Source organism: Arachis hypogaea, chromosome 5 (assembly GCF_003086295.3).
Source record: "Arachis hypogaea cultivar Tifrunner chromosome 5, arahy.Tifrunner.gnm2.J5K5, whole genome shotgun sequence".
In the NCBI taxonomy this organism is placed as follows: domain Eukaryota; kingdom Viridiplantae; phylum Streptophyta; class Magnoliopsida; order Fabales; family Fabaceae; genus Arachis; species Arachis hypogaea.
In genome coordinates this window covers 10,005,309-10,019,846 of record NC_092040.1, presented here as the reverse complement: position 1 = coordinate 10,019,846, position 14,538 = coordinate 10,005,309, and the positions used below count along the sequence as shown (strand labels likewise).

At 32.4% G+C, this 14,538-nt stretch overlaps 2 protein-coding genes across 9 annotated transcripts; one reads left to right on the top strand and one right to left on the bottom strand.

Annotated features, from left to right (window-relative positions):
- Positions 1 to 252: 252 nt before the first annotated feature.
- LOC112800672 (HVA22-like protein k) lies at positions 253 to 3,423 on the top strand. Of its 3 annotated transcripts, none has more exons than XM_025843029.3 (8): positions 253 to 498; positions 721 to 779; positions 864 to 961; positions 1,310 to 1,361; positions 1,672 to 1,735; positions 2,593 to 2,688; positions 2,921 to 2,993; positions 3,079 to 3,423. In XM_025843029.3, the coding sequence occupies exons 1-8, from the start codon at positions 466 to 468 to the stop codon at positions 3,186 to 3,188; spliced, it is 585 nt and encodes a 194-aa protein (XP_025698814.1). In that variant the 5' UTR covers positions 253 to 465; the 3' UTR covers positions 3,189 to 3,423. The 3 variants fall into 3 exon arrangements, with proteins under 3 accessions (XP_025698814.1, XP_025698813.1, XP_025698812.1); XM_025843028.3 differs by having other exon boundaries at positions 341 to 498; positions 712 to 779; positions 3,082 to 3,423; XM_025843027.3 differs by having other exon boundaries at positions 352 to 498; positions 712 to 779.
- Positions 3,424 to 3,800: 377 nt separating this feature from the next.
- On the bottom strand, positions 3,801 to 9,099 carry LOC112800671 (G-box-binding factor 1). Of its 6 annotated transcripts, none has more exons than XM_072236678.1 (13): positions 8,469 to 8,719; positions 6,706 to 6,825; positions 6,320 to 6,490; positions 6,194 to 6,241; positions 6,034 to 6,123; positions 5,857 to 5,946; positions 5,532 to 5,692; positions 5,377 to 5,434; positions 5,127 to 5,175; positions 4,825 to 5,039; positions 4,601 to 4,678; positions 4,360 to 4,485; positions 3,801 to 4,250 (listed from the first exon to the last, which is right to left on the bottom strand). In XM_072236678.1, the coding sequence occupies exons 3-13, from the start codon at positions 6,374 to 6,376 to the stop codon at positions 4,200 to 4,202; spliced, it is 1,023 nt and encodes a 340-aa protein (XP_072092779.1). In that variant the 5' UTR covers positions 6,377 to 6,490; positions 6,706 to 6,825; positions 8,469 to 8,719; the 3' UTR covers positions 3,801 to 4,199. The 6 variants fall into 6 exon arrangements, with proteins under 6 accessions (XP_072092779.1, XP_025698810.1, XP_072092780.1 ...); XM_025843025.3 differs by having other exon boundaries at positions 6,320 to 6,475; XM_072236679.1 differs by lacking the exon at positions 8,469 to 8,719 and adding an exon at positions 7,714 to 7,857.
- Positions 9,100 to 14,538: the final 5,439 nt, after the last annotated feature.

Sequence of the window (14,538 nt, the reverse complement as noted above, 5' to 3'; positions counted from 1 at the left end):
TAGTTTTTGACCTGTTGGGTTAGGAAATACCGTGCGGAAAAAAATGAGAAGGAAGAATTTATTGTGTTGCATAGAACTTTATTTTACTTATTTTGAAGTTCTATTGTCCTGATAGAATTTATTGGGATTTAAATTGATTTAATTAATAAGATTATTATCGACAAGTAAATCAATTTAATTAATAAATCGTTTGATTTGTTTTTTCAATTGACATCATTTCTTATTCCAAACATGCTTGAATAAAAAATGTGAAAGGGCATGGTCATCTTTTGGGCTGGAGCGAATTGTTTAATATCCATATGTTGGGCCGCAACAATGGTTTGCTCTTTCGGCCTTTCTTCTACATCTCTCAATTAGCATCTCTCTGGTTCGAATTCCGTGTAGTTAATTGGCCAACGACAAAAAAAAAACCCCACAAAACTTGAATTTGCATTGTTCTGGAGTTGGAAGGGGTTTAGAATTGGCATGGCTCTGCTTGGATCAAACTTAACCGGCGAGGTCTGCACCCTTCTCTCTTCTTATTCCCCTCTCTTGTTTTGGTTTTTGATCAGCTAGGGATTTGATCTGCACCCCACTGTTTCCCTTTTCTTTTAATTATTTAATTACAATGGTGTTCCCGATTTCTATAGCTTCAGGAAAGTCTCGATTGGAATTGAAACATGAATTCTGTCGTTTGATGGATTGATTGAGGTGTGTTGTTAACTGAACTAGTTGTTGCAGGTTGGACTCCGTTTACTCCTCTGCCCTCTCGGCTCCAACATTGTAATTCGGACTGCATGGTATGATATTTCTCATTCCGCTAGATTTGGTTCAATTTGTTATTCAACTATTTACTCCCTTTTACTTTGTGCTTCTTGTTGCAGCTGTTCAGTGGGAATTGCTTTGCCTGTGTACTCTACATTCAAGGCAATAGAAAATAGGGATCAAAATGCTCAACGCAAGTGTCTTCTCTACTGGGCAGGTACCTTTTCCCCTTTACTCTTATAGTCTTACACTTTTCGTTTTATTTTGTTTTCTAATATATTTGCATCACCCCCTAAATAAGCTGGAAACTATATACAGTTGTCTGAAGTTGTAGTTCAGTACCCTTAGATAATTTGACATACATGATTAAATTGTCATTTAACGATTTTTAATTATCAACTTCACATTAAAACAATTGCACATGAGTTTCCACTGAACAAAGATAGAGATAGTGTAGTGTTTTTAACTTTAGATTCAACCTCTTAGTGTTAGTGTCTGAAGTCTGAACTTAACATGGATTCTGTTACATTATTTATGATTTTTTCTCCCCTTCTGAAATTTGCAGCTTATGGCTCATTCAGCCTCGTCGAAGTATTCACAGACAAGCTTATTTCTTGGTATAGGGTTATTTTTTCCCCTCCTATCTTTTAGTATAAATTTCTAGGTTAATTTTGATGTCATCCTACTCTAGTGAGTTGGGTATTCCCACTAAAATTTTCAATGTTCTATGGTCTACATTTTCTTTTTAATGTGAGATACTACCTTCTAGTTAACAAGAATTTTTGTATAAGAATTTTTCTTTTCAAGTTTGGTAGTTTCCTCATTCATTTATTTGCCAATTTGAAATTAGGAGCATGTTTATCTGGATTATTGGCTTCATGCACTTCTTGGTTCGAGTCACTTGTAATTCTTTAAATATTTTTGCAGGTTTCCTATGTACTATCACATTAAGTTTGCATTTCTTGTTTGGTTGCAACTTCCTTCGACCGATGTGAGTTTTATTTTGACATAGAATTAGGTTTCTCTTTATTTGTACTCATCTGCATCTCAATTACTTTTCACCAATCTATCTTCTGTCCGTATCTTTTTTTCTTTTCATCCCTAAGTCATAACTCTTATTATCTTTATATTTTTTTCTTCATTTTATTCCTTGATTTGCTTACCTCTATATCGGGATTTCCAAAGAAACCAAACAGTTCACTAGATGTTTGATAAGTGTGGTAGTTTCTTAGATAAAATCAAAATTTCTTCATTTTCTTTTGCTTGAAATGCGTCTTTACTCTCTACTCGTCAGATGAATAAGTATTAGGATCTGGAAAATGCTGTATGGACAACTATTAGGTAGACATAGAGAGAACTAATCTGCAAAACCATTGAGTTGTGTGGATCAGTGGTCAGTTGTTATGGTTTGACACTGCATAGCTCTAGATACAAATCTAATAGCATAAGAAGTTGTGAATTTTGGTAAGGTAGATTGTTCAAAATATAACCCTACGAAATTGAAATTCAAAGACTGTTAGGATTAATAGCTGATAAGTGCTGCAGTTAGATGAAGCTCTGAGGCCCTGGTAACCATGTAGTTCATTTATTATTTCAGAATGTGGAAATCAATTGGCATTGTGGGACATAACTTGATTCCCAAATTTTATTTTCTCTTTTTCTTCTCTTGTAACTCCAGAAAATTTTCCTTTTTCTCCATATATTGACTTTCTTTTGTCCTCTTAATATTTTGCATTGTTTTTCTTTATTAGCACTATATTCCTGGCCTTCTAGGACATTCATCCATTGAATATCAATGTCTCTTTGATGCCCAACTCTCGGAATTCTGATAAGCTAGTTCTTCAACAGGGAGCAAAGCAATTATATATGAAGCATTTGCGTCCTTTTTTGTCAAGGCATCAGGCAAAAGTTGATCAAGTTTTAGGCATTGCATCTTGTGAAGTGGTATGTTTCACGGATGCTATAAATTTCAGAAGAAAAACCTTGTAATCTCCTCAAAGATGGTGAAATCAAGGAAAAACCTTGCAGCTTGTTTATATTCTAAGTATCAAATTGTGTAGTTTTATCTGCCAATGGTTGACAGGAAGAATCTTCTGAGGATCCTGTTTCAATGTGTTGGTCAATAAAGAAAATAAGAATGCTGTTTTTAGAGTAGAATTTGTCTTGTGGTTTGCAGATCAAACTTGTGAGTTCATATCAAGCAGAGATCCAGTTTGTCAGGAGCATGGTGGTGAAGATAAGTGGTTCAGGTTGATGATTATGTTTCTTAGCTCTGGAATACAGTTGGTGCTTGATTACATAAGTTACTAACCTTCAAATTTAATTTCCTGTTAGCGGATCATATGCTGGGAGGGACAACTGAATCAGATAGATCAAGGCAGCCTAATCCATCCGAAGACCCTGCGGTGCCCTCTGATGCTGAGCCTGACCAAAATAATAACTAATTGGTTTGTTTTTAAAATGTTTCTTAAATCCTTTAGTCAGATTTTCTGCTTTTTGCATAGGTGACTGTGAAGCTGTCAATATTTTGTTGAAATTAGATGCCTAAAGCATGATAACTACAATGTACAGTGGTGTTGCTTACAAGCCTTTTATTCACGCATGCTGTTGCTCGTGTATTATCAACCTCAATATGACATAATATTCCTCTCAAATTTGAAGTTTATTTAGTTTCATGAACTGTGAACTTTGAGTCGTAGTAAATTATTTTCAGATCATATGACAAATAATTATTTATTTCATTTTTATTTTTGTAGTCCTGATTAAAAGTTGGTCTTCTTTACTAAAGGTAGGGGCGTGTATTCAAAGATTGAATTAGGCAGAGGGAATCTAAACCTTGCCTGATTTTAAGCAAGGGCCATGTTTGTGAGTGTTAACCTAACCTAGAAAAGTGGGAATGACTCTTGCACGTTAAAAGGGGAAAAGCAAAAAACTTGAACTTTTATTCAGTTGTCGAAGCTTAAATCAAGAGCTGAAAGTATATATAACAGGTAAGATTAGTTGGCTAGTTGCTGTCATTATATAAAGTTACCAGAATCTGATAATGAAACCTCAAGTCACCTCAAATCCTCAGATATTATTATATAGGAGAGAACAAAGACGTGGTTCCAGTCACCCACGGTGCTGGGAGATATAAGCGTTATCATGACATGAGTTGCAAAACTAATTTCTGAGCACAAATGCTCAATTATCCTAACATAATCTACGCTTCAGGGCAGATGAAATATTACAACAAATGACGTGTATAATAATAACATCAGGAGAATTACAATTGAGGGTTAATTAATGGTATGATAAAATTAGTGAACAAAGAAGAAAAATTATACTATATCCTATGCTCGATTAATTAATAGAACCGGCATTGATAGAATTGCAGCTGCAAGTCTGTCTCTTCTAGCTCTGGGAATTGATCAAACCTCGGGGTTGCCTTATAATGAAGATAACAAAAAGGTGATTTATTCGAGGCTGGCAACTGCTTCTGGTCCACATAACCTTTCCAACTCTTCCTGTTGAGTGTTGACAGCAAAAGTATTGTTAGAGGACATAATCTAAGGTTGTAAGACCACAACCTGGTCAATGCTAATTCAGTTCAATAAAATTGGAGGTGTAATTTACCTTGATGGAATTATTTTCAGCTGTAAGCTTCTCGCATTCTTCTGATACTCTCTGAAGTTCTTCTCTCAGAGTTCGGTTCTCGTTTCCCAGTGACTCCACCTTCTTTTGCAACTCTTCACACTCGGCCTGTTGGGTACAACAAATGAAAAACATTGAAGGATGTCAAATTGTAGCATTGAAAACACTGAAATATTATTGATATCCCTTAACCATTGCTTGCATGAAGATAACTGTAAACTACCTGCTTGCGTAGTCTTGACCTCCTAGCTGATTCTCTGTTAGACTGTTTCCTTTTCTGTCTCTTCAGCTCACGTTCGTCCTACAAAAACCGAAATAGGAAAGGAAAGCTAAGGCTCAGTACGGTAAAGGAAATAACCAAGAGACACACAAAAGATAAAAAGGAAATGTTTTTGAAAACAGGGAATATATGGCCTGAAGTTCAAGAAGATAATGTGTAAATCATACTTGTATCCACTGTTCACCAAGTGCAACTTCACGTCCCATTATAGTAGGAGGGTTGACAGCTCCTGGGGCAGGTTGATTGTTTCTCAGTTTTGTAGCATCAGCACCTGCAGAAGATGCATTCCACAAGTCCATTCCAATATTAAGATTAGTTGCAGCCATTGACACAGCAGCCTTTCCAGAAGATTGAGTTCCGGCATTGTTCTGTGCATTGGCTCCTGAAAAAGTTCACAATTAAGACAAAATTGCTTGAGTAACCATGTAAAAATTAAAGATAGGAAAACACGCAGAAGAATGCAACATACCATCAGCAAGCATTTTGTCAAAGCTTCCTTTCTTGTTTGTAGCCGATTCCTACAAAGAAATATAACCCATAAGATAGCAAGAAACAAAACAGGAAAATATCAACTTCCTTTCAACTAAGCCATCTACTTTTAGTGAAATATATGAAGTTGCAAAGGAAGCCAAGTGTAAAATAGCTACAATCCAAATATATTTCAGGAAGTACTATTTACTGCAAAGGGTGATTGCTGATGCTGAATAGTAAATTTTTACCTGATGGTTAGCATTCTCATCACTGTCATCGGATGATCCCTCAGAACCGCTTTCACCACTGTCAATGAATTTTTTTTTTGAAAAATCCATATTAAGCAAGCTAACTGAGAAAGAAGTCTCAGAAGAGATCAAAATTAACCAGTGGCTTCCCAAACCTTTGTGAGATGGCATCATTTCCTGACCCCGAGCCTGCCTTTCCATTGTCTCCTGCTTTAGAACCATTATTGGCAGAAGTTCCCTTCAAATTTTTAGCGGAATTCCGATCTTTTCCGTTGGGTACCTTGCCTACAAAGTCGGTCTGTGGGGCACTCGGAGTCTACCCAAATGTTGAAGAGAAGACAAAAAAAGAGAAAAAAAAATGTCCAACATTAATTAACTTCCAAACTATATCAGGCCTGGCAAATAAAATTTCCCAATAACATGTGAGTGGTATTGGTAAATTATATTATATATTTTTATGCCAGGGAGAAAATGCAATACCGTTGCCATGCTAGGATGAGCATAGACACTCCCAGGAGGATATATAGCTGGATATGGAACAGGAGTACCATATGGTGGCATTAGAGGATGCTGAAAAAGAAACAAAAAACTTTAATGATAAACTCGTAGAGGCAGAATGTGGTAGACACCTACCAAAAAATGAAATGTGATATTTACCTGGCCTCCCCACAAATAGGGATGGGGAGCTGCAGAAGCAACAGTTGAGGCGTAAAAAGGAGGTGGAGTAGCTCCAGGGGCATAATAAGCCTAAATCCAAAGCCCAACATGTTAGGTATCACAAATACAAAAGCCAGATTGCACAACTTTGATCACCAACCTGCATAGAGCTTGACCAATCAGGATAGGAAGGAGCCGGTGCAATCTCCTGTAAGAAGTAAACAGAAACGATAATGAGATGGGTGCAAGGAGCAGAAGAAGAAAAAGGAGATGGTAAAGAAAGAACCTGAGTTGTAGACGATGGTTTAGAAGGTTTAGCTGTGCTTTCTTCCCCAGTCCCCATCTAGACCACTTAAGAAAAACTGCACTTCCAATATTGCCACCGAACCAAATAACTTGCAATCAGATCAAGTTCTGATAGCCATGTAAGTAATTCTACCACCTTAAATAAACACACCTGTCAGAAAATACACAATGAATAAAAAATATAATTTTCTTGGATTTCATTCAACTTCAGGCATCAAAAAGCTAGTGCAACTAACATCATCATCAAGGAAAGAAGCTTCATATAACGATATCTAAATTACAGAGTATCTAGCCGAAGCAACATTATTTTCACATTTCTAGATGGGGAATTCAATAATTTGAGTGAAGAAAAATCTATATCCGTACCAGTGAGCGTTACTCGAAAGTGGCTATCACTTTATACACATTTATTGATTAGCTGAAGGACAAAGACAAGGACAAGGGAAAGCTGCATCTTATCACGCATCACACGGGATGATTCAATCCCTATTTACAAAAGGAAAGCATGAAAGAGAAAGGAGACAAAGCTATATCTTTTCACTAGCATTATATCTATGTCATGTACCTATTAATGTTTATATGCACTTCTTACGCTCATATTATTTTAGGTCCGTAGTGCATTATATTTCACTTTTAGGATTGAATAATCTCTTATTCCGTTTATCGGGGCGATCATGGTTTAACCGTTCATCACATAACGTGTTTGTTCTAATCTGCCGTGCAATACACGTCCTAGCGGTTGCAACACTTGCATAACAGATAACACAATACCATCATGATGAAATTATGGATTGTATTAGAAGAATACTATGGCGTCTCTAATTAGCTGGCAATACTACTTTATATTGAATGCCAATAAATAATAAATTAAACGAAAATATTTAATAAAAAAATTTAGTAAAATCAGCCTGAACGTGTTTTATTTACTAAATAAAATAAATTTATTTTTTTTCTCTAAGATTATCGTAAATTAAAATAGATATTTGACTTCACATTGCGTTTATTTATTTTGGACTTGATTATGAAAAGAGTTATGCTAGGTAACCAATGACTTTCTTGAACAATATAAACAATAGACAATAAATTTGGTTATTATTAGATATTTAATTACTCATGCCACTCGTTAAATTTAGAATTAATTTACTTTTTTAACCCCATTGTTCAGCAATATTGTCTACCTATCCTAGGGAAAAACTCAAAATACACAACTTATGCATTTTAAAGTCAATGTTAGTTCACCTTATCCGTTTTCTTTTCCGGTTTAATAAACCCAAATCATGTTGACTAGTCAATGCAAGAACTTCTCCTTTCAATATTCATTTACTTAACCAAAGATTGACAATACTTGTAAAAAGACATGTATTGTATACTTACTAGAGGGCCATAGAAACCTCCAAAGTTGTTCATTTATTAGAAAAAGCTTGCACACGGAATTAATAGGAGTGATGATGAGACTCCCTAAATACCATGGTCTCGTCCCGAGATTACTGTTTTCTCATCATTTGTAACTTTTAAAGCAGAGGTCGTTCGGTGATAGCACAGTATTAATAGTGTACGAACAAATATATATATAAAATATAAAAATAAAATAATTATTAATTTGTTTATTGTTGTTTGCTTATCCTATTCCTTGTCAAATAGCCAAAAAGTAATTTTCAACACCACTTTTCTCTTTCTTATCCACAAGATGATGCCTCTAATTTAATCACAATTTTAGATCAGCGAACAAAATTAAAATCCTGCTTATTCTATGTCATAGATGAACGCGGCCAATCGTTTGTTGCTTTCTCAAACATAAGAACTGCGATTTGACTCCGTCAAAATATTTATTACTCATCTAATTAAGTTTTGAAAAGATAAAAGGAAACAGAATCAATGAATCACGTTAACATAGACAGAGTGATGTATCAGAAATTTCGGATTTGGACTGCCAAAGACACAAGAAATTCGGATTTAGGCGAGAGAGTGGAACACGAAGCGAACGGAATTTCAACTGAATCAGAGAAGAAAGCAAAGCAGTTCAAATTCAAGGGGAAAGAAAAGAAGGCTCTAATATCACTATCACAGAAATACACCTAGAAATTTACAGCAAAACAAAGCGAGCGAGAGAGAGAGAGAGAGTGTGTGACCTGTTCCGATGGCGTGAAGAAAAGATGAGGTGGACTTCCAACAGGGATAGATGTCCAAGCAGGATTTACACCTCTAATAATACCAATTATAACTCTAATAATTATAATTATACTAATGATATTGTATGCTTATGTTTTGTTTTGTTGTGGTGCTAGTATGAAGGAAGGAGCCAAAGAGGAAAAGAATATTGAGAGAGAGAGAGAGAGAGCAGTTGTGGGACGAAATAGGAATGGGAAGGACTTGAAATTTCGCAACAAACTCTAACAAGTTGGAGGAAGGAAAGGGAAGTGAAAGTGAGTGTGTGGGTTTAGGGCTTTTGGAGGTGACACGTGCGAGCCAAGAGGATTACAGCTGTCAATGTGTTACTGGATTAGGTTTCCTACTCTTCCGTCCAACTACACTTACACACCCCACCCCCTGACTCATCACCCGAATTTCTCCTTACTGGATGGATAGGATAACATTCAATATTCCTTATTTTCTAATTTTCATTTTAAATATATGTGTAGTTTGATAAATGTTATGTTAGGCATATGGAATTGGGAACTGTTGGGAAGCAATGAATGCGTTGTGAGTAGCCACGCGCACACACTCTGTATTTGTGACATTGCCTCCGGTTTCCACTCCTTGGTTGGCTACTTTGCTTCGTTGCTGTCGGCCACATACCAAAGAAAAATTCTTATGCTTTCAAAATGTCAAATGCCTCCACGCTCTCTCACTTTTACCGTTTTCAACTTCAACCAAGTGGCCTAATCCTCCCATCATAATCATCACCAATATTTGGGAGGATTTAAATAAAGAATTTAATTAACATGCGTTTTAAATTATTATTAATAAAATTTTTTAAATTTTTTTATTATTTTTTTATTTTATTACTTTAATAACTACACAAGAATTACACTAGAAATTACACTTTTCACGTTTTTTTATAACAATAATATCAGAGAGACCAAAAAAAATCTAAATTCATTTTATTTAGTATTTATTTATTATAATGTGTATTAAATAAAGTCAAAAATAGTAAATTTTAACAGTTTTTATTAATATATTTTTATTACTAAATATTTCTGTTTTTATATTAACGTTTTTAATTTGTAGTTTTAGTTTATATATTTAAAGTACATATTAACTAAATTCTTAAATAAAATATGTCAAATAACAGTGTAAGAGGGAGTTTTTCTCTTTTTTCATTGTTTCATAAATGGGCTTAAGAGTGTTTGGTGTAAAAGCTTTTATCCATTTTAGCTTAAAGAGATGAAGCCAATAATCTTTTCAATTTTTGGCGGTGTATCCCCAATATGCGTTTTGATGATGAAATAATTGGGCTCATGATATTTCGGACCAAAAAACAATTAGCCTCTCTATCATGAGATTGGGCTTGTTGACTTTTCGGGTCCATATCGTAGAATTTCTAATTGATAAAGCCCAGCAACCGAGAAGAAAAAAAAAAAGAAATCAGGACAAAGGAAAAATGCCCTAAAATTTTTCTTTTTTGCAACGTCTGCGAAAAATTCTTCTGTCCAGCATCCACTATCATCTAAGTTGAAACTAGAAACCGATAAATTCAATGAATCAAAATAGAGTGAGTTTGATTTATCTAAATTATGTCACATTATTAGTTTAACTTTTTTCTTCTTTTGATTAGGCATTAGGTTTACATAATTCGATAAACTCAATCCAGTTTTGTAAAACCTCAAACTCAAATTGGATTAATTGATGTTTGTTGCGTTGTTGGGTTCCAGTAATATGATATATTTTCTAATTGATTCGATCATGTGATTTTAGGTAAAGTAAGTTATAATCACGTTTTATTTCCTCATATAATCCTATTAGAGAAATTGTCTTTATACTTCAAAATTAAGCCATGATCAGAATGCATGTATGTACCCCACTTATAGCTAGGTACTTAAGTCCATTTTAAAACTTTGTTTTACAATACTTAATATTAGTCTCTCGCTCTGTCTTTTAGTTTATTTCCCAGCACGTTGAACCCCACAACTACTTTTCACCAACTTAGAATCTCTCCCATTAGGCTTCGCATTTAACATGTTTTATTTTATTTTATTTTACATATGTGAAACAATAATATAAGAAATTAATGTAGACAAATAAGTAGTGAACAACATAATATAATGAATGAATCATTGAATTGTTAGATGTTGCTGTAAGGCTGCCATATAGTCTAAGCCTAGTGTTGAAGTCAATGCAAATTTCAATGGACAAACAATTATAAAAGGAAAAAAAAAAAGTAACAGTGTTAGTCCTGATTCTGGAAAACCAGAGCCCCTAAACAAGAAGTAAAGACTTTGTCTAGGTTCAAAGCTTCAAGACCTCAACCATCTATTTCATGGGAATAATTAGGCTGCATATTCTCTCTGTCTGTTTCATATCTGTCCTTTTTGCAAACTCTTTCTTAAACACACGAATTATTTTACTTTATTATATGTCCACCTTCTTTCTATCATCATTTTAAATTATAATTTTATTATTAAAATCTATACAGAATAGTTCAACTAAAATAATTAGTGTATTTTGGATGAAGGAATTTCATGATTTAAGTGTTATATTATAATTTAAGAGAAAAAATTCTAAATAATTATTTACAATTATTTCGAAAGACAACGAGATTTCTGACAAAAATAAATATCCAACTCGACTTCTGAGCTTTATTTTTATGGGACTGATTAGTCTATGTGTCAAAAAAAGTCAATATTTTTTTTTTGCATAGGGACTAATCAGTGAAAAAAAATCAAAAACTGAGTGGAATATTTCTTTTGTCAAAAACCTCGTAGTCCTTTCGAGATAATTATCAGGGTTCATACGGAGTATTCACTCTATATTTAACTAATTAGTTACGTATTATTACTTGTAATAATGACTTTCATTCTGTTGAAACAAGTTCATTTACAAGTATTTAGTACAATAATTTAACTACCTCACTTTATAGGCGTAGCCTTTTAATTTTCATATATAGTGTCACAACCTCTCAAAAGAGAATGCTAATTTTTATGACTTGGCTTATTATTATTATTATTATTATTGTGGTGAATATCACTTATTTTGGAACTCATAAGTCATAACATACTTAATTCTAAAGTTTCATTATTTATTTATTTATTCGTTCTTAAATGCCTATAAAAAAAACCATCCCTTTGAATATTTTCTCAAAGAACAATGTTATTTAGTTTGTATTTTATCTTGAAGAATTGAAACCATTAAGTCTCATATGTACTAAATAAAAAAATAATGACATTCACCCCCTAATATATTCGATATATATATATATATATATATATATATATATATATATTAACTCTTAAAAGTATATATTATTATTTTGTAATAATTGATGAAAAAGATGACGACTAAAAGATCAAATACTTAAAGTCTCTAGGGATAAAATGCAATTAATCTAACTATAACTTAATTTTGAGATAGAAATAAAACACGCTATACATGTAGCACTACAAATTAAATTATGTAAAAGATTTTTAAGATAATAAATTATAAAGTCAAAAATTTTTATTTACACCAGCTATTTTTTATTTTTTAATGTTTTATAGCACTACAAAAAAATTTAATTGTTAAAAAACGATTTTTTTAAATTTATTTTTAGAATCGATTTTAAAAACATGATGGTAGAAAATTTTATTTTCTTTTAAAAAATATTTTCTGGAATTAAGCATTAATCATGCATAATTGCATATGTAACATTCATGTTCTTATGCTCTTTCATATCAAAATAACTGTCTAAAAAATAAGAGACACATATATTAAAACAAATAATAATAAATACATGTAATTAATTAATCATCATAGTTATTAATTTAAAAATGTTATTTAAAAATTTTATTAATATCATCTTAATGATAGAAATTGACAATTATTTGGAATATCAATTTTTTTTCAAATGTTTTTTTTTCTTCTTCTTTTATTTTAAGATAAAAAAGCAAGATGCATGTATAGCTAGTAGTATGCGACTATGCCCCAACAGTTTTGTATTTTCCGTCGGGACCAAGATCCGCTTAGTTTCAACTTTAGATCACGACAGTTACTATATGTGTGTGAGTGTGAATTCATCAAATTTTATCTAAATTAAAGAGTAAGTTATTCTTTGTAATATATTTTATTATTATTAAATTAAATAAAATGAATAGTCAACAAAAAATTAAATAAAATGAATTGACTTACCATAGTTAATTTTAACTTTTATTCTAATTTAAGTTTTATTGATCTAATCAATTAATCATGATGTCATTTTTTTATAAATTATAAAAATTATTAGAAAAATTGAATTTTGTAATTTTTTATGTTTTTTTTTAAATCACACATTTATTAATCAATTTTAATTATAAAATAAAAAAATCTCAAAAAATAAAAAGAATAAATAAAAAATGCAAGAAGCACAAAAAATTAAAATTCTCAAAACTCTCTCCCTTGCTTTCTTAAAATCTTTTCAAAAAAATTTTTATTGTTCTTATTAACTAATTATATCTAGTTATTATCCATTATTTTTGTTGGCTAATTTAAAAGTTATTTATTTTATTATACGACATACACATGCATTAATTCATGTTATTACTGTTAGAAATAAGAAACTAAACTAGAAGAAGGATTTGTGTATTATTGAGTGTATTCAAGTTGTGTATTTAAGATGTCTGGAATGATATAATATAGAAGGGTATTTATAGGAGTTAAGAGAATCATAATAATAAAGACGTAATATTCTATAATAAATATTCAGATATACTAAATAATTCTAATTGATCCTAATTGATTCTAATTATATTCTAACATCCCCCTCAAATTCAAGTGACACTTGAGTTTGAAACTTATTAAAAATGACAGAATTATCAGAAGAAAGCGCAGACAGAACTGCCTCTGTTGGAAGGAAGCGCAAATGGAATTGCCGCTGTCGGAAGGAAGCGCAGATAGAACTGCCGCTGTCGGAAGGGCGGATGCAGGCAGAACTGCCGAAAGGAAGCGCAGATGGAACTGCCGCTGTCTGAAGAAACTAGGAAGCGCAGACGGAACTGCCGCTTGTCAGAAGGAAGCACAAACGGAACTGCCGCTATGCGAAGGAAGTGCAGACGGAACTACCAGAAAGAAACGCAGACGAAACTGCCACAAGGAAACACAGACAAAACGCAGACGGAACTGTCACAAGAAAACGCGAATGGAACTGCCACGAGAAAACACAAACGGAACTGTCATGAGAGAACGCAAATGGAACTATCGAGAGAGAGCGAAAACTATATGATTTCTTCATGAGAATAGGTAAGTAGCGGATGACGATGGTGTTTGATCATTTGATTCGAAAAAAACACAAGACAGAGAAAATAGACTAGTCGATGAGATAAAAAGGCATCAAAGAGCGACAAAAGGGAAAGAAGAATGGTATAGAAAAAAAAATGCAAAAACTACGGTGATTTCACCGTAAGGAAAACAATCTACCCTCTTCAAGGAGAATACCATCTCTGATACTATGTTAAAAATAAGAAACTAAACTGAAAGAAGGATTTGTGTATTATTGAGTGTATTCAAGTTGTGTATTCAAGTTGTCTGGAATCATACAATATAAAAGGGTATTTATAGGAGCTAAGAGAATCGTAATAATAAAGACGTAATATTCTATAATAAATATTCAGATATACTAAATAATTCTAATTGATCCTAATTGATTCTAATTATATTCTAATAACTACATTTCTGTTTGTATTTAGGTCTTTATTTTTTTTTGTTGCACAAACATATTTTTAACTGCATTTTAGTTTGCACTTAAAAATATACTCTTTTGTCTTTATTGTTTTGAAAGTGAGGTATTTAAAAAATTTTGTTATTTCAAAATATTTTCAATGAATCTAGTTTCATTGTTAAGGAAAATGAAGGAGATTTTTAAAAGAATGAAAAAAGTAGGAGAAAATTAATAAGAGAGTATTTTTTTTCTTTCTAAAATAGATTTTTTATTTTGTTATTGAAATTAATTAATAGATGTGTGATTTAAAAAAATAAAAAATTGTAAAATATAATTTTTTTAGTAATTTTTATAATTTATAAAAAAATTATACT